Raw genomic sequence first — 20380 nt, forward strand, 5'->3', positions numbered from 1 at the left:
TTTCAGTTTTGTTATACCAAAATAGTTGGTCATTTAGCTTGTCGGTTTCTCAAAAGCCATTTTTATGTAACAAAGACTTTCCTCTCTAATACCACTCTCCGCCCGCCATCGCATAGGCAAAAGGGACCGCCCGCCATAGGTGCGGTGGTCCCGCAATACAAATTACGATGCGCCCGCCACACTGGTGGGTGCATCCCGTATATTTACATTGCGGAGGGCGGCAGCACCCGCCACAATGTAAAAAGCCATGTTTTGCATATGTATGTACAACGTGACCGGCACCGTGCGGTGCCTGCCACCTTGTACATGCATATGTTGGGGGGTACCATAGGTACCCCCAGGGGGGGCGCAACGGGCCCCCAAATGCATTTACCGCCTGTCTTTTTGCGGCAGCATCGCCGCCAAAAAAAGACAGGCATCCTAATGCCCACGGCGGTGCCTGCACGGCACCGCCGCCATAGCCCCCTTGTACCGTATCCCGCAAGGCGGGCGGAAAAGGACCGCCTTGCGGGACCACGGCAGATGGTCTTTCCGTCCTCCGCCGTACCTATCCCATCCCCACGCCATCCTAATTTGGCGGTGGGAATATTCAGAGTGATGGCAGGCGGTCTGTCCTTGCCGAGCCGCCAGACCTCACCGCCGGCCCGGCAGTGGCCGACCGCCCGCCATCGGAATCGGCCCCTAAGTTCTTGGATATATGTCAGGTTCACAACTTTTATTTGCCCTCCTGAATTCAACTTTGCTGCACAGACAGTGCACTGCCGGCAGCCACAAATAACAGTTCCTGATTCACAGGGCCACAGTCTGTAGGCAAGTACACCCTAAGACGGAATTTGTTGCCACAGAAAATCTGCTACCATAGCACATATTTTCAGTACTACATTTAAGAGTAAGGTGAGAATATGGGTATTCCTGAGAGCACAGGGAAGTAACCATTTGAAAGGTGGAAAACACGCAGGATCTGTAAATTTATGGGCTGGAATGGGATGGCAAAAGGCATACAGGGGCTACTGACTCCCAAATGTGGTGCTTGGGGTCGTTTGGGGTCAATCATAATGTGGCTGTGCAAACTGGGACACATAGGTCCCTCTGCACGCTTGATTCATAATTTAGAGAGCAGTCACAGGCTTGGCAAGTGTCAGTAAGGTGTGGTGGGGGGTAGGGTGGGATGGAGCAAGAGCTCAGAACTCAAAAGTCCACTAACAGATACAATAGCATATTGTCTAGGCCAGTGCTTGTCTTTTATGTAAATAGAAATTACTTTATTGACACTGAAGAACTAAATACTACACCATTCAATGAAAACAACATACATCTTTCCAAATTAAGTTGCACTAAACAATAAATTGCTATACCACTTACTTTCCCGGAGACGCGTTTGGAGAGTGGTGGAGATAGGAGGCAGGCGTGTCCTACTATCAGATCTCAGCTATCCTGTTGTATGGGACTTACTGGAAGTAATAGCAGGGGTAGTTGACTCCCAAGGACGTCCTTCGGGGCCAACTCCCTCTCCTGTACGTCCAGTAATTCCAAAACAGTAGGAGTGCTGAGCAGTTGTCAGAGCCATTTCCTCTTTCTCTACCACTCTGCAAACATGCCTCCTGGCACACAACTAGATGGGGATGAAGTCCCTTTAGCTCCAGAAGGACCTTGGGGGCTAAGAAGCGATGTCACTGACCATCTCATGAGCGATGTAATACGCGAGGTCATAAGCAGTGCATTGCGGGGGCATAAGTTATAATTAACTTAGCTAACTATAATGGTTGAATTTCTCTGGTTTTGTATGAGTAAAATCTGCCCCTAATTATAACGTCCCTGTAACCTTTATTTTTTAAGTTGAATATATATATATATATATATCCTTTGCAGGTCTGAAGAAAGAGGCATACATCTATGTAGACATTATATTCTCATTCTCTCTCTGTGTGTGTGTGTATATATATATATATATATATATATATATATATACATACATAAGATGTATGCCTCTTTCATCAGTCCGGCAAAGGATGGCTCTCATGTCTTTTGTTGTTTTTTTTTTGTCTAATTTTTTGAGTTACCAAAGATATGTCTCCTTAGTTTTGGTCACTGATGAGTGTTCTATCTCTTTGTCAGATTTCTCTCGGAGTACTAGGATCTGTTGCCTTTTTGTACGCAATCATGGAAATCGCTAACTGGATGAGGCGCTCTGGGAACCCGATCCTTGATTTGAGAGTAAGCAATTTTTGATATTGGGTTTAAAATGTGCATTGCCTGGCTGCTCAGCCAATATACTAAATAAGTTAAAGAATGCTGGACTGGGTGAACTGTGAAAGTCACTCTACTTGCCTGCTCTTTACTATGTTACCACTTCCCTATCTTCAGTCACTGAGTGATGAAAAGGTAGGTTTACACCAAAGCAATGTTTAAATCTATGCTTTTTACTTCTTCTGAATGTTTGGAGGCATATGAGCCAATGCACATGGAAAGTTCTAGAAACCTTTGAAAGGATAAGTACCAAAAATCGACTAATTATGTACTGTTCAGCAAAATGTATAATTTAAGCAAACACAATAAACCTGTATGCAAGCGTGGCATCAATTGAATATTTGTTAAACTTATAGGTCCTTCCTAGTCCCATTCTCAGCCTAGACTCTAGGGCGAACCTGAACCTAGGATTTTCCCGTTATGTGTTTGACTGTCTTTTAAAATAGCACCACAGCATGTCATTGCGCCTTGTACATGTGTGTTGTCTCAGCATCAGCCGCAAAATCATCAGTTTTTCAAATTAATAAGCTGAACGTATTCCCAGTTTGTTCCCAACACGCTGGCTGGCACATAGATCCGCTGACTGAGACATCGATCTTCATAATTAATTAATTAATTAATTAATTAATTAATTACCAAATAAGGATTACCTTTGAAAATGCAAATCAGTGCATTTTCAACTGTGCCATGTGGCAGACATACATGCCCTTAGGGCATGTATGTCTGCCACATCTGCACACAAGCACATTTCATGGGGTGCAACAGGGTGTCAAAGTGACACCCAGGCACCCTTGAATGTGTCCCCCATTTTACCGAATCGGTATTTACCAATTCGGTAATTGCCATTCATTCCTATAAGCCTCCATGCCCATAGGAATGGATGGCAATTACCGAATCGGTAAATACGGTATTTTAGAATCAGTAAATGTACTTTACCTACATCTGGCCCCTAGTCTTTACTAATACTATAGTGGCATGCGTGCACCTCTGAAAGTTCATGCTCAGGCAGCTGGATACATAAACAAAATGATCACAGCTGTGTGACGGGTAAGCTCTGTTTTTGTGGAAGCAGCACACAATTTCTGCCCAATCAAAACATGTATTCCTGGGTCCCAACATGTGGTGGGAGCCAAAGCCCCTCTCTAGTGATACTCAAATAATTGTCTGGTGACAGCTGTTCTGTCAAGCCAGATCAAAAAAAAGGAACTAAACAAAAAACACACACATCCCAGTAGCCTAGCCTCACTCAATCCAGGCTGACAATATTGATGGAAGCCAGAACATTATTTTAGGTTTTACCAATGAAACCGTTTTGTTATTTTGTCTTCTTAGACCTATGTTAAGAACAAGCACCTATTTGCCAATCACATCAGTAAGTTTTGTGCATTGAAGAACTTACAACAAGTCCAGCGAAAGCTTTGAAGACTGAGACTCACAATCTGTTAGCAACAAGCACCTTCCACTTTAATTGACATATACCACTTTTTAAACATTTTGTGTGGTATTTTGCTTACTCTAGTTAAATGAATCTTAATTGAAGTGATTTTCGAAACATGATACAGTATGAATATATTTATTCAATCCGCAATTCATAAGGTTTAACACCACAATTTGGATAAACTTTCCCCTGAAAATAAGGAAAGCGTAAGGGAGGAGGTAGGGACTCTGAAATCCTGGGTACATATACACTGGGATCTGTGAATATCTCAAAGGGTAAGGCAGGCCAGACCCTAGTCTCAGACTTTGCAGTGGCTCAATGTCTCAAGGTTGAGTCTAGGATGGTGCCAAGAACAGTCTGTGTGCCCACTTCAAAAGCTCCATTTGGTGTTGCGGATCCTGCCATGGTGATGCCTGTGCTACTGATCCCACGGATGCAATCTGGGAGTGAGACAAAAGGCATCCTACACTTCTCCTCTCATCCACTGGGGTGAATGGGACTTAGGACCCCAAAGCCAAGGAACTACGAGGCCAAAATGCCGCGGGACCCGACAACAAGCAATACCAACAGCAGAGTGCGGGAAGGTGGGGGGGTACACTACATCACTGGAAAGGACATTTTTTGCTCACGCTGAGCATTTTCTACAATGAGGGGTGGCAGGCTGGCCTGATGGCAAACCCCATGTATGTTGTGACTGACGAGGGCAGGCAGCAACAACCCTCTTCCTTTTGGTCCCTGCACTTCTCATCATCACCCTCTACTGCCAGCTTTGTCCCCCTGCCACCCATTACCTCATCACTTGCCTCCTTTGGTTTGCCACAGACTGTCCTACTATTGTGCCCCATCACAGAATACTGCTGGAACCTGGCCTACTGCCTACGGTGGGTGAACCAGCACTAGCAGGGTTGGGGCAGCCAGAGAGATTGAAAGCCAGCCGAAGGACGCCAAGACCTTCCTGATAGGACTGGGCCTGACTTTGACTCACAAGAGTGGGTTGCCTCTCCTATCTCAGCGCTGTGCTGGGGCCCTTCTGCCTTGACTCAAGCCTGCTGTATCCCATGTTGCTGGTCTTCTATGGGTGCCGAGCAGAGATACCCACACAACTGTTGTAGCTTACCAGGGATGCCGTCTTTTACCTATTCCTGGGGCCAGAGCATTGCACATGTCCAAATCCAAGTTGAAGTCCATGAATCAACTCCTCTTCTTGGAGGGGGTCTCTAGGGAAAAGCCACTCGAACCATCACGGGCAGGGCCATGGCAGAAGCCTCGCCGTCTCTGTCATCATGGCTGTGGACACCTTACTTTGTGAGCTCTCCAACATCAATGTTTCCTCAGGCTCCATTTGCACTGCTGTCAAGAAAATAGCTGCAGACAGTCAGTCGCTCCACTTGGACATTGCCTCTTTTCAACATCAACTTGATGCTACAGAAACACACCTCGCAGAGGTGATGGGGTGCACTGATGGACTCCCGGAGTGGTCGGCGGAGGTGAGCACGCTGCAGAGGAAAGTTATTGACTTGGAGGATAGGAGCAGATGGGACAATGTTCGCATCTCTGGCCTGCCAGAAAAAGTGGAGGGAGCATATGATTTAGTTTCTCTGAGACTTTTTGCCAAAACTCTTGGATTTGTCCTTTGCCCAGAAACTGGAAATTCAATGGGGTACGCTCTCCTCCACACAGCCAAAATCTGGAACACCCTCCACCCCCGGCAAGCTCCCAAACTGCCCCAGTTCAGGAATGTCCTCAAGACCTGGCTTTTCGGGTGACCCAGCACACAATGGATCTTCCCCCAATTGCATTGAGACCATCACAGGTGAGTAGTTGTGCTTTCCAACCCTGATTTATTGATTGAGTTAGCAATCAAGGCAAGAACTGATGTCAAAGAAGATGTTACCAAATTAATTTGATTGCATCTTTGTACTCCTCACTGTGCCACAAGGTTTTTACCTTTCTTATTACGTAACAGAAGGCAACCTAGACAAGGTTTAAATCCAAGTTGACTGCAAAATAAGTATTTAGTTGTTCTATCCCTCCACTACCCTTCTCAATCCAAATAACTGACTAACATATCCACCACTCAAATTAATTTCATATTTCACTATACTAATTCACTACTAATACTTTATGGGTTGCAGAGTAGCGTACTACTCACTGAAAAAGTGTTTTGACACCTTGTTGGGGTTTGTGAGCGCTATATAAATGCAATTACAATACAATACAATGGAAAAAGTATATCAAGAAGTTAAAATTAATATGTCAAGTAAGAATAGTGAGTTACACACAATTGTAAGACAGAAATCTAATGATTTACATTGTGCAGACTGGGTCAAGATCAAATTACCTTGGCATGTATCAAACGGCAGTTCTAAATATTGAAAAGCTTGAAAAGTTATCAAAGTTTGGAAAAATCAGCTTTGTTGAGTAATGTGAGTTACTCAAAGAATTCCAGGAGTGTTAAATTACCACAAAAAGAATAATGCTTTTGGTATGTACTAGTTTTGTGGAATATATTTCTGCATAATTGTTCGTAACTTTCTGTTGATTATTATCATTATTATTAGCAGTTTTTTGTGTGGTTGATTTTCTTTTGGTTTATAAAGTGGGGAGGTGTGTAGTAATATAGGCTTTACTGTGAGTTGCTAAGGACATCGAACTTTACATATGGAACACTAGTGTTCATTATTCGGCGTGTTTCTATTGGTTACTATGTATTATGGTTTGTTAAGGATTGAAGATTCTAGACCGTTAGAGAGATGTAGCCGTTGTGTGTGTGTGTGTGGGGGGGGGGGGGGGTGCTCCAATAAACAACTACTTGAAATCTGATCACATTCAGAAATCGTTATTTCGGCTACACCAGAGTGTTTCAGTTCAGCATCTTGTGGCTCGGTGCAAATCACATAACTTCCCTGTGCCTAAAAAAATAACGATCGATGCTCCTGTATAGTGCCTTAAAATGCCCTCGAGACAGATTTGTGCTATGTGAATAATAAAATGTGCCTGCAGTGCTGCGGGATATGCCAACAGGACTTGCATTTTATTCTGAGGTCGTCTGCTCAACCGTCTATCCTTTCAGGTTAGAGAATTTTGAAATCATAGTGACATTTTGGAATCCCTAGCCTCAGTGATTAATTTGTAAAATATTAAGTGCAGGTGCTCTAATTTTTTGGGAGGACACACCCACTTCCCTGGCCTTGCCCACTTCATTCTGTGGCCCCACCTACTTCCGTTATCGCTCCATCCACATCCTCAAGCCGAAACACATCAAAGCCACTTCCTCACTCCTTAAGTCCCACAAGAAGCTTAAGACACATAAGCAACTCGGGCCTCTCATCTACATACCTGCCCAAGTGCCTGGCTACACTCTTTGGTCATTAGCGCACTATACAAATCAATATAACATAGTATAATATAAAATTTCGAAAGCCTGTAACAATAACCTAAAAGTGAACTCAAATTAGAGAATGTGTGTAAATCTCAAAATTCATCTTTAGTAAAGGTCATTTGAGGACTTGATGCAGTTTTACAAACTAAAGAGAAAGGAAGGGATAAAAGAAGGAATATATTACAGAAAGCAGCAACAAAGGCAGGAAAGGGAGTACTGCAATGAGTAAATAAGTAAGTCATGGATGAAAGAAAAAGTAAATAAGAAAAGAATGTGAAAGGAATAAAGGAAGGGATATAGGGAGAAAGGAAGTGAACGATGTGCAATGGATGACTCTAAGAAGAAAGGAAAAGAGGAAGAAAAGCTGATGGAAGGGTTGAGGATAAGAAAGGAAGACATTAAGGAAGGGATGAAGGAAGGAGCAGGAAAAAAGAGTAAGGAACGAATGGAGGAAGAAGAAAGAAATGCACCAAGGGAGGAAGGATGGATGGGGAATGAATGAGGGTGTAAGGAAGCAAGAATGGAAAGAGGAAAGGGGCGGCAAGGCTGGAGGTGCTGAGGAAGAGAGAAAGGAAAGGAAAAAGATGGGACAAAGGAAAGAAAGTAGGTCATGGGAATGGATACGAGTAAGAAAAGTACTGGCCAAGGTGGGACAGATGGAACAATGACTAGGTAATATTGAAAAGAAATTAAAAAATAAAATATTAAAATACATTTCTGTGACCTTATCACACCATGTGTGTTTGTAAAGCACATACTCACTCACCAGAGCGGGACTTAACACCTAATTAAAAATGTAATTCAAACTCAATGGCACTAATTTTATCAACCTCAGAAAAATGAAAGACTGAGTGCCACACCATTATTTAAATGTATGACCAAGATCAAAGTGGGATGGGAGGAGCTGAGGAAACCGTCACGGCAGAGGTTGTACTCGCTTTTTCCGCAAGATTCCCTGTTTACATAAGCGCAGGCATTGGTGGCTTAATTAGAAGGCGATGTTATTTGTCCCTATTTTCTCCCCATTGTCTTTTGTGATTTGTTTTTATGACAAATCAACTCTGCTGGAGAAGATCCAATGCTCGAGGTAAGAGTACAGGTAAGTGTGGCGAAGTAAACATGGGCCACCGCCAAACACGTAAATGGGGAGATAAATGGAAACCAGGCCAACCAGAATGCAGACCAGCCAGCACTATGGACCCAGCAGCCCACTCTAACTCAAGAATACTCCGAGTATCCAAAACCACTACGACTCCCCTGTGACACCACTTTGATACCCTTTGCATGCTGCAGCCACAATCACAGCCCCCCTCTGCCCTCGCTAGCACCTTGTCCAACAGCCTGAAACTACGCCCACTAAGCACCACTGTGCACCACCACACCTCACAATGCCTGATTCAACAGGGTTTCGCGTGCACCCTTATACATATAACTTCTTCTTGTGGAATCCTCCCTGATATGACCTCGGCAGTGGCCGTCACAGACTGGAGCTAATAGTTTTTAAGGGGCAAAGGCAGGGGGCAGTGGAAACCAGAAGGCTGTAATCCTAAACGCCAAATAACAGAAGGCAAGGCGGACGGCTTGAAGGCTTCGGGGCACAACGAGGAATGGGAGCATGGAAAAGCTGCTGGAATCACTGGGACGCGCGTGCACTCTCTCTCCTCCCATCAACCTAGGTCAGGACGATCGGTGATTGTGTGTATGCAGAGTTAGGGACCCGGCCTGGGGTGTTACTGCCGGGGAATTACAAGGTGGGCGGCCCCGCAGATTCCATCAGAAATTAGAAATAACTGGCAGACTCGCAATTTGTGAGCCCTACTTCTAGGGTGACCAACTGGTATTGGTGCAAATTCAGGACGGTGAGTGTAAAAATTCAGGACAAAGGGTCAAAATTCAGGACACAAATTCAGGACAGGAGGTCAAAATTCAGGACAAAACTTCAGGACAATTGGATACATTTTGCAGACACATCAGAGGTCACGCAATAGTATATAAGTAATCCCAGCCATATCCAAACATATTCATCATGTATCCTTCCATCTATCATTTCACTCATTCATGCTTTCACTCATCCATCCATTATCCATCCACCCTTTCCCCCTATCCATCTGTAAACTCATCCATCCACTCTTCTACCCATCCATCAATTCACTCATCATTGCTCTCATCCATTTATCCTTTCACTCCTTCACTCATCTATTCATCCTTTTGTCCATCTACCCTCCCTTTCACTCACTCATCCATCCTTACATCCACCCTTTCACTCATCCGTTCATGCATTCACCCTTTCACTTATCAATTCATCAATCAATCCACCATTTCACTCACCCATCCACCCACTCACTCATCATCCACCTTTTCACTCATCCATCCTTTCACTCATCCATCCACCCAGCTACCCTTCCACCCATACATCCAGCTATTTACCTTTTCTCTCTTCCATCCTTCCACTCACTCATCAATCCACCCATCCTCTCTCCTTATCCATCTATTCAATCTGTCATTCATCCATTCACCCTTTCACTAATTCATCCAGCCATCCACCCATCCCTTCACTTACTCACTCGCTCACCTTTTTACATTAATTTTGAGCTGAGCCTTTTTGAGAAGAGGCCCGTCAAGAAAAAAAATCCGTTCCTGGATATTCCTCGCTGCAGGAGCCATTCCAGGCCTGGGACAGAAGCCACCCAGGGCAGAGACAGGATCCACCACAGGGGGGGACAGGAGCCACCACATGGGGGGGACAGGAGCCATCACTGGGGGCGTGGGGGGACAGGAGCCATCACTGGGGGGGTGGAGGGGCAGGAGCCATCACAGGAGGGGAACTGGATCCACCAAGGTGGGCACAGGGGTGGGCATGCAGTATTCTAGTATCATCTTGGTCTCTTCCAGGGTGGGGTAGGGCTCCTCACCTCCTCCTGGACAAGACAACGAGAAGACAGTCTCTCTCTCCAAAATGTTAGTTTTGCCATCCCCCACTGTGATGTACAGTACGTAAAGGAGATACTCCAAGAGAACTGATTTAACCGATTGTCCTCCATACTTTGTTAATCGGTGTGGGTGTGATTGTGCCATTTCTTTATTTTATTACATTATAGAGCATTTCTCTCCTTTCAATTAGCGAGGAGAATGAAGATCCACTAAATACCCAGGTGATATTCTCTTTTTTTTCACCTTTTTATTGAGCAGTCGCGATCATGGTCCTGAAGAAAGCAGCAGGATACCTTTCAGGGCTCCATTGTAAGTCTGCAGAAACATGTTGACCGTATCTAAAGATTAGTGGTTATAGTTTCAAGCCACTACTGTCACACGCATTTTATTGATTTGGGAGTATTATGGTGTTTAATAAAGTTTCTTATCCTTTCTACTACCCAATTTTATTTTCATATCACATTTCACTTTTTTCACGTTACACTTGCACTGCTCTACAGTTGTCTCCTCACACCCTAGTATATGATAACACCAACTGGGTTCCACTGTTTAGACATAGGTGTGAGCTCTTGCTGTCTACAGTGGATATCTGAAAAACTTACCTTCCCGGTGTGAAGGAACCCTAAATGATTAACAGGGCGCTCAGGATCGATAACTGATGGGTATTTTTCCACATAAGAAAGATACTCACTCTGAGATAGCATCACTTCACTCACTATTATTTGCGGGGTGTCTTTTCCTTTCAGATACATAATTCGAACGAACTTAACTAACGAATGACCCATTGCTACTCTTTGTTGGTATATTGACTGTTTAGGGGTTGTAGCAGTGAGTGGTCTTTAAACATCCCCTTGGGCCCTCTTCTCCCTGTTTGTATCTACATTACATTATAGACTGCATGTTTGAAGAATCGAGGTATGTTTACAATTTAGTGACAGTAATTAAGCTTTGTGAAGAGAACCACGTGCTGCCTCGGTGTAATCAGGGTCGGTTCTAGGATGTTTGGGGCCCTAAGAAGAGGCGCTGACCCCCCGCTGGTGCCCTGAGAAGAGGTGCTGACTCCTCGCTGGAACCCTGAGAAGAGGCGCTGACCTCCCACTGGTGCCCTGAGAAGAGGCGCTGATCCCCCCGCTGGTGCCCTGAGAAGAGGTGCTGACCCCTCGCTGGAACCCTGAAAAGAGGCACTGAACCCCCCTATGGTGCCCTAAGAAGAGGCGCTGACCCCCGCTGGTACCCTGAGAAGAGGCGCTGACCCCCGCTGGTGCCCTGAGAAGAGGCTCTGACCCTCGCTGGTGCCCTGAGAGGAGGCTGACCCCCCGCTGGTACCCTGAGAAGAGGCACTGACCTCCCGCTGGTGCCCTGAGAAGAGGCGCTGACCCCCGCTGGTGCCATGAGAAGAGGGACTGAACCCCCCTCTGGTGCCCTGAGAAGAGGCGCTGACTCCCGCTGGAACCCTGAGAAGAGGCGCTGACCCCTCGCTGGAACCCTGAAAAGAGGCACTGAACCCCCCTTTGGTGCCCTGAGAAGAGGTGCTGACCCCCGCTGGTACCCTGAGAAGAGGCACTTACCCCCGCTGGTACACTGAGAAGAGGCGCTGACCTCCCGCTGGTACCCTGAAAAGGGGCGCTGACCCCCGCTGGTGCCCTGAGAAGTGGCTCTGACCCCCGCTGGTGCCATGAGAAGAGGCACTGAACCCCCCTCTGGTGCCTTGAGAAGAGACGCTGACCCCGCTGGTAACCTGAGAAGAGGCGCTGACCCCCGCGGGTGCCCTGAGAAGAGGCACTGACCCCCCTGCTAGTACCCTGAGAAGAGGCGCTGACCCCCCTGCTAGTACCCTGAGAAGAGGCGCTGACCCCCCCGCTAGTACCCTGAGAAGAGGTGCTGACCCCCCTGCTAGTACCCTGAGAAGAGGCAGTGACCCCCCTGCTAGAACCCTGAGAAGAGGCGCTGACCCCCCTGCTAGTACCCTGAGAAGAGGCGCTGACCCCCCTGCTAGTACCCTGAGAAGAGGCGCTGACCCCCCTGCTAGTACCCTGAGAAGAGGCGCTGACCCCCCTGCTAGTAACCTGAGAAGAGGCGCTGACCCCCGCTGGTGCCCTGAGAAGAGGCACTGACCCCCCTGCTAGTACCCTGAGAAGAGGCTCTGACCCCCCTGCTAGTACCCTGAGAAGAGGCACTGACCCCCCTGCTAGAACCCTCAGAAGAGGCGCTGACCCCCCTGCTAGAACACTGAGAAGAGGCACTGACCCCCCTGCTAGTACCCTGAGAAGAGGCGCTGACCCCCCTGCTAGTACCCTGAGAAGAGGCGCTGACCCCCCTGCTAGAACCCTGAGAAGAGGCGCTGACCCCCCTGCTAGAACCCTGAGAAGAGGCGCTGACCCCCCTGCTAGTACCCTGAGAAGAGGCGCTGACCCCCCTGCTAGTACCCTGAGAAGAGGCGCTGACCCCCCTGCTAGAACCCTCAGAAGAGGCGCTGACCCCCCTGCTAGAACCCTGAGAAGAGGCGCTGACCCCCCTGCTAGTACCCTGAGAAGAGGCGCTGACCCCCCTGCTAGTACCCTGAGAAGAGGCGCTGACCCCCCTGCTAGTAACCTGAGAAGAGGCGCTGACCCCCGCTGGTGCCCTGAGAAGAGGCACTGACCCCCCTGCTAGTACCCTGAGAAGAGGCACTGACCCCCCTGCTAGTACCCTGAGGAGAGGCACTGACCCCCCTGCTAGAACCCTCAGAAGAGGCGCTGACCCCCCTGCTAGAACCCTGAGAAGAGGCACTGACCCCCCTGCTAGTACCCTGAGAAGAGGCGCTGACCCCCCTGCTAGTACCCTCAGAAGAGGTGCTGACCCCCCTGCTAGAACCCTGAGAAGAGGCGCTGACCCCCCTGCTAGTACCCTGAGAAGAGGCGCTGACCCCCCTGCTAGTACCCTGAGAAGAGGCGCTGTGCTCCTGCACTGATGAGATCTGAGAGCTAGGAACTCTGAGCCCAGGATGAGCTGCAGAGTGAAAAGTTTGACTTTGATGTTTCTTTCTGTGATTCCCGATTTTTGTGTACATCTGAACAGCTCAGATCAGGGAACAAAAGGAAACCAGCATTGGCTGGTCTGGCCATTTTTGTCTCACACAAATTGCAGAGACATAGCATTCAGGGCTGTTTGCATCTGAATAGATGCCCCTGAAGCTGCAGCCCCTCCCTCACAGCCACCAACAAGCACTGCTTAACAGCTCATCAATGGCTGGAGGTGTGAAGGTTGCCACCCCGCTGTGCCTCTCCAATGCTGCTGGGTATAGGAGCTTTGGAACAGCCTCGGAGTCAAGAAGGGAGGTGGGGGGAAGCTGTGCATGCGTTAGGGTGGTGGGACCGGTGCCCGGTTAAAATGACGGACAAATGGCGTCCGTTAAAGAATCCTTCACGGACAACGGACAGACGGCCGAAATTACGGACTGTCCGTGAAATTTACGGACGGTTGGTCACCCTACCTACTTCAGCCAGTTATTTTCACATTTCCATTTCCCCCAAATTTCAATGAAGCCTGAAAATGGCTGAATCTGGGCAACCACAGTCTGCTGTTGTAGTAGTAGCAGCACTGCTGTAGGTAAAGTTAGTACCGGCGGCCCCCTGTACCGTACATCGTCGTTACCTGTGGGCGTAGGCCGGGCGGCAGGGACTCGGGACACGATGACGACACACTGGCTTCCCCGGCGGGCCTGCACTGCCTTTAATACCTGATTAGGCATGCCCGCCAGGCTGATCGATGCTTCCAGCTGCCCTCAACACTCCACAGCCACAGGCCGACTTGGCGTTGACGATGACACTCTTCACGGCGGTGACAGGTCAGGTAGAGTTTTGCTGCTGCTTTCGCTGTGATGGTTATGCTGGGGCGTTGTACTGGCAATGTGAAATAAAAAAAATCTGCGCACGTTGCCGTAGCCGTAGCCGCACAGCCCCTACCCCATCCTGACCAAATCCAGCCCAAATCTCGACCCGCCCACCTACAGGCAACTTAGTGGCACTCAGTGCAGACACTGGCAACAGTGACGGACGTGACGTTGGAACCTCTAAGGCAGGGCCGCCGGCCGGCGAGGCGCGTAACGCAGCGCGCGCCAACCTCAGCACATTTAAAATGTATTTATATCAGGAGTATTGTACTCTGCAATTGGAGGTAAATGGTAATGCAGGATTCTCTTCCTCTGATGGGCGGGCTCAGCTCAGGTCGGGAGATCAGCAAAACACGCCGGCTGCACAAACTTTAGGTAAACAAAATAGATGAAATGTGATGTACCGAGCGTCACTGTGCCAGCCAGAGTGTAGACCCGGCCCTATCAATTAAGTGCCGGTGCTAAGCACCGGAAAGCACCGGCACAAATTACCCTGTAACTGGTAACACTTGGCTACCCAGTGTTTCCTTAAGCAGATCTGCATTCAAATGGGACTGCTAGTTAAGTATCACTGAATGTTTTAAAATTACCACGTGTTGTCCACAGCACTCAGATGTACCCGGAAATAATATATTCCTTGATACATTGTTTTGTTATAGTAAAATACTACAAAGGCCGTGCGAAGAACAGTTCTTCTTTTGAACAGTACCCTTCAAGCCAATTTTATCCATTCCAATACTCGTACTTTTAAAAAAAAATCAAATTGTCTTTCCTCAATTGCAATTTGTCAATCCGTCACTAGAGGACGCTGCTTCCAAAGACATTCGGCTTTTCCATCCAGAGCAGTGTAAAATCAACATTACAAAATCGAATAGTGGTCTGTTTGGTTTTAAAGTCTACGCTGGTCTGTATTGTATTGTAATTGCATTTATATAGTGCTTACTACCCCTGACGAGGCGTCGAAACGCTTTTTCGGCGAGTAGCGCGCTACTCCGGGACCCATAGAGGATTAGTGTTGAATTAGTATAGTGAAACATGCAAGTACATTTTAAGTGGTGGCTAGGTTAGTCAGTTATTTGGATTTGGAATGATAGCAGAAGGATAGAGGAGGAAAAAGGTCTGTATTTATATAGCGCTTGTTACCCCTGATGGGGTGTTGACGCACGCTATTCAGGAAGCCCATAATGGATTAGTGGTAATTTAATGTGGTGAAATATGAAGTAATTTCAGTGGTGGATATTAGTCAGTTATTTGGAGTGAGAAGGATAGTGGAGGGATAAAAGGGGAAGAAAGGTTTGCATTCATACAGCACTTGTTACTCTTGATGGGCGTTGAAGCGCTTTTCTGGCGAGTAGCACGCCTCTCCGGAACCCATGAAGGATTAGTGTTGAAAATTAGTAAAGCAAAATATGAATTAATTTGAGTAGTGGATATGTTATTCAGTTATTTGGGTAGAGAAGGGTAGGTGGCGGGATAGAAGAGGGAACAAAGTTAGTATTTATATAGCGCTTTCTACCCCATAGAGGGTTTTGAAGCGCAAGTAGCACGCTACTCTGGAACCCATCAGGATTAGTGTTGAATTAGTATGGTGAAACATGAAAGTAATTTTAGTGGTGGATATGTTATTCAGTTATTTGGATTGAGAAGGGTTGGGGAGGGGTAGAAAAGAGGGAAGAGTTTAGAAAGGTTTGTTTTAGGGGATCCGTATAGTAAAAGAGGTGTCAGATGATGCAGGGAGGGGTAGAGTGGGAGATAGTCTAGAAATAATTATTTTGGGGATCATAGTAGTGGTATGGGGTTTGGGATAAATGAGAGTGGATGTAGAAGATATATTGATAGATGTATAGGATGAGAGATATGATAGTGCATTGGAAAGAGTAGTAGAATGAAGTTTGAGATGAGTCAGAAGGTTGGGCTAGAAGATATATTGAGCGAAGTAAAGCCTGAGAAATAGGGTAGTGCATTAGAAATGCTAAATTAGAAGAAAGTGATAAATATATAGATCCATAAGTACATTGAAAGTATATAGATACATAAAGGAGGTAAGTCTATTGGGCAGCATTTCTGGCCCTGGTCCTGGTCAGTCTCAAACAGGCTCAAACAGGCAACTGCCATTGTCCTCTCTGCCCTTCACAGGCTCAAACAGGCAACTGCCTTTGTCCTCTCTGACCATAACAGGTTCAAACAGGCAACAACGCACACAACTGCAAGGAACTCTTCAACATCGTGAAAGAGCTCTCCAACCCCAACGCCGGAAACAACGACATCACACCGTCGCAAGACCTCTGCAACTCCCTCGCGTCCTACTTCCACAACAAGATCACGGACATACACAACAGCTTCAACAACCAACCAACGCAAGCCACAACCGCAACGACGCCACCATCCACCACCCTCCGCACCTGGACCCCGATCAGCACCGAAGACACCATCCGCACCATGAACTCCATCCATTCCGGATCTCCGACTGACCCCTGCCCTCACCACGTCTTCAACAAAGCCGACGCTGTCCTCGCACCCCACCTGCGGGACATCATCAACACCTCCTTCGACTCCGCCACCTTCCCTGAGAGCTGGAAGCACGCCGAACTCAGCGCTCTCCTCAAGAAACCCACAGCAGACCCCACCGACCTCAAGAACTACCGTCCCATCTCGCTCCTCCCGTTCCCGGCCAAAGTCATCGAGAAGACCGTCAACAAACAGCTGGCCGCCTTCCTCGAGACGAATGGATCCCTCGACCCCTCACAGTCCGGCTTCCGAGCGAACCACAGCACCGAGACCGCCCTCATCGCCGCCACCGACGACCTTCGAACTCTGATGGACAACGGAGAAACAGCGGCCCTCATCCTCCTGGACCTCTCCGCGGCTTTCGACACTGTCTGCCACCGCACCCTAGTACAGCGCCTCAGCAACATCGGAATCCAGGAGAAGGCACTGGAATGGATCACCTCCTTCCTCGACGGAAGAACACAGAGAGTCCGCCTACCACCGTACAAGTCAGAGGCCACCAAAGTCATCTGCGGCGTACCCCAGGGATCCTCGCTGAGCCCAACCCTCTTCAACGTCTACATGAGCCCCCTCGCGGCCATCGCACGCCAACACAACCTGAACATCATCTCCTACGCCGACGACACCCAGCTGATCCTCTCCCTGACCAACGACCCCGCCACCGCCAGAGCCAACCTGCACGAAGGGATGAGAGACGTAGCCGATTGGATGACGACCAGCCGCCTGAAACTGAACTCAGACAAGACGGAGGTCCTCATCCTGGGCTCCACGCCCTCCGCCTGGGACGACTCCTGGTGGCCCCCCGCCCTGGGCACCGCACCCAAACCGACGGACCACGCACGCAACCTGGGCTTCATCCTGGACTCCTCCCTCTCCATGACCAGACAAGTCAACGCCGTCTCCTCGTCATGCTTCAACATCCTGCGCATGCTACGTAAGATCTTCCGGTGGATCCCCACCGAGACGAGGAAGACGGTCACCCAAGCCCTCGTCACCAGCCGACTGGACTACGGCAACGCCCTCTACGCCGGAACCACTGCCAAACTCCAGAAGAGACTCCAGCGGATCCAGAACGCCTCGGCGAGACTCATCCTCGACATCCCCCGACGCAGCCACATCTCCGGACACCTGAGAGATCTGCACTGGCTCCCGGTCAACAAGAGAATCACCTTCCGGCTCCTCACCCACGCACACAAAGCCCTACACGACCAAGGCCCGAGCTACCTCAACAACCGGATCAACTTCTACACTCCCAAGCGCCTCCTCAGATCAACCAACCACGCCCTCGCCGCCGTCCCCCGCATCCGAAGAGCGACAGCAGGAGGAAGATCCTTCTCCCACCTGGCCGCCAAGACCTGGAACTCACTTCCGACCAACCTGCGCCTGACCCAAGACCACCTCTCCTTCAGGAAGAAGCTCAAGACCTGGCTGTTCGAGCAGTAGCGGCACCCCCCCCCCTCCCAGCGCCTTGAGACCCTACGGGTGAGTAGTGCGCTATACAAATGACCTGATTGATTGATTGATTGATTGACTGCCCTTGTCCTCTCTGTCATTAACAAGCTCAAACAGGCAACTGCCCTTGTCCTCTCTGCCCGTAGCCTCGATGCCCGGGCTGAGATGCCCTAACCCTGGCCTTTTATAGACTTAGTAATCAGGTGACCCTTCAGCCGATGGAAACCCTATCCCTACACTATCCAATCACAACACTAGCCATAATATCTAGACCCAAAAAGAGACCAGGAACTTACAGCCCATCTTAGCCCTAGTCCAAGCAACCAATCAGTTCAAAAACCGTGATCTCTATGTCCAATAGAGGCCCTAGCCCTACCATTAGCCCCAACCCAAGTCCAAGCAACCAATGACACAGGAAGCCCTAGTCCCTACTTCCAATAGAAAGCCTAACCCTACTCTTAGTCCCACAACTAGTCCAGCAACCAATCACACCAGAAGCCCTAATCGCTACTTCCAATTAAATGTCTAACTCTAGCCCTAGTTCCACCCTACTCCCAACAAACAATAACATAGGAAGCCCTAGTCCCTACTTCCAATAGAAATACTAACCCTAGCCCTAGACCCAACCCTACATTGATTGAATCACAGATCCAGAAACCAATCAGAACCCTCAAATACCCAACCAATGAGGACACCAACCCTAATCCAATAGAAACACCAGATACAACCACCAATCAGTGTACACATGTACCAACCACTAGCAGACAATATAAGGTCCCAGCGACTTCAGACAAGGTTTGCTGGCCAGGGAATTGGAAGCTGCTTCTCCTGTTCAGAATCTCCTAGGAGACAGACCGGCTCAATCCACACTTTGGACTTCTGCAGGTAAAGGCTTCACTAACTTGAAATCTAACAATACTGTTTGAATAAAACTTTACTCCCTCTCCTGGACAAAAAAACAAAGTGCACAGTCCCTAGTAAACACAGTTTAAACAGCTCATAGAAGCACCCTCCGATGTAGAATATCCCTGTTTTCCGTGTTGCTGGGGGGGGGGGGGCAGGGCAGGGGGGCTGGTTTCACTGGCTTGTGAACACAAAATGGTGGCTGGTGGTGCACTGTTTTAGCACACAGGTCTTAGCACAGAGCAAAGGAGAAATTTGGAGGGAAAACTGAATTGTCACCAGGAATGAGAGGGATAAACTACAGAGTTTGGACTGCAAATCCCACAATTCAACACGTTAAATGGAAGCAATCATGGGCAGGAAAAACCACACGTTCAAAACACAAAACAGGTGATAAAATATGCAATCACAGGCAGGTTAAAACTACAATTTTAAACTGTAACAACCACAGGCAAAGACAGTAATCACAGAAAGGGAAAATCGTTTTTTTAAAACAACTTTTGTTTTGTGGAAGAGACAGCACTAGTCTGCCTCCTTACCACTTCCTGGACTCTGCTCACTGCAATCTGGGGCACAGGTAGGCTGCAACTCACAAGATGCTTCTTCCACCCTCACCTTCCGGTGTTGCTCCCTTACAATCTCCCTTACACCGGCCGTAGCTTGATGTTCTTTTCTGGCGCAGTGGGGGAGCCGAGCGCCTGTTTATGCTCCCGCAGGGCGTAAATTGGATTAATTTAACCAAATATTTCCTGGAGTTAGTGCTTTATTTTCAGACTGCACACCATTTTCTAGACTAAAGAAGCTCGGCCTGATCAGTATTAGCAGCCAAAGACTGAAAACGAACTCCCTTTGGCACTTAGATATGTTCCTGACAACAAGATTTCACGCAATTAACTTAAAACCTGTTCAGAGACTACGCTGGCTTTTCCCTTCAGTGTTATGCCTTGCGCCGGGACACTCAGGGAGTAGCTGTGCGCTTTACAAATCCCATATATATTCATTCATTAACTTGACGCATTACAAGTGCACTCCGCTCCTCTGCGATTGCTGGAGAGCCCATCACGATAACGCCCAAATGGCAGGACATTTGTGAGCAGACACTGCGCCAGGGTAAAGCAGTATTTCTCTCACTTCAAGTTTACATGTTTGGATGTGCTCCCACATATGCCAGAGCGCCAAAAAGAGTTCCAAGCCAAGCAATGTACTTTGCCCAGGATCACATACTTTCAGACCGGTGTTGTTGCCAGTTAGGATCGACGTCTCCTATTTGCCCCTCCAACATCTTAACTCCTGAACTGGAGAGGACAAGTTGAGCAATTACTACCATAGTGACAAAAGTCACCCATACATAGCAGTGTTGGATAAGCCAAAATCCTAATTTCCAGTACGCAAAGGTCGATTGCACTGTGCAAACGCTTTAGTGTGAGTAATGCAAATGAAAACCTGTAAAATACCTTTATTAAGTAATGTTATTTTCGAGCAGCCTTTAGTGGACCATTTCCCCCTCCGTACCTACCACTCACACTGTGCGTCTTTCGGGCGCGCAACGCCCATTGGGCTCAAAGGGTTTCACTGGAGTCCGCCTGTGCCAGGGCACAAAACAGAACCTGATAGAGACCCGTTTCGAGACCCCCTTTAAAAGCTGCGG

General features: G+C 48.1%; 1 protein-coding gene across 2 annotated transcripts in view; it reads left to right on the forward strand.

Moving 5' to 3' along the window:
* The window catches only part of LOC144799736 (meckelin-like), a 347109-nt gene that overhangs the window by 197450 nt on the left and 129279 nt on the right, over positions 1-20380 (forward strand). For both annotated transcript variants that reach the window (XM_078671255.1, XM_078671257.1), the window contains exon 16: positions 2116-2214. In XM_078671255.1, the coding sequence (XP_078527381.1) occupies positions 2116-2214 (99 nt within the window). The remainder of the gene's footprint in view (positions 1-2115; positions 2215-20380) is intronic.

The sequence above is a fragment of the Lissotriton helveticus genome, chromosome 12 (genome assembly GCF_964261635.1).
Source record: "Lissotriton helveticus chromosome 12, aLisHel1.1, whole genome shotgun sequence".
In the NCBI taxonomy this organism is placed as follows: Eukaryota; Metazoa; Chordata; class Amphibia; order Caudata; family Salamandridae; genus Lissotriton; species Lissotriton helveticus.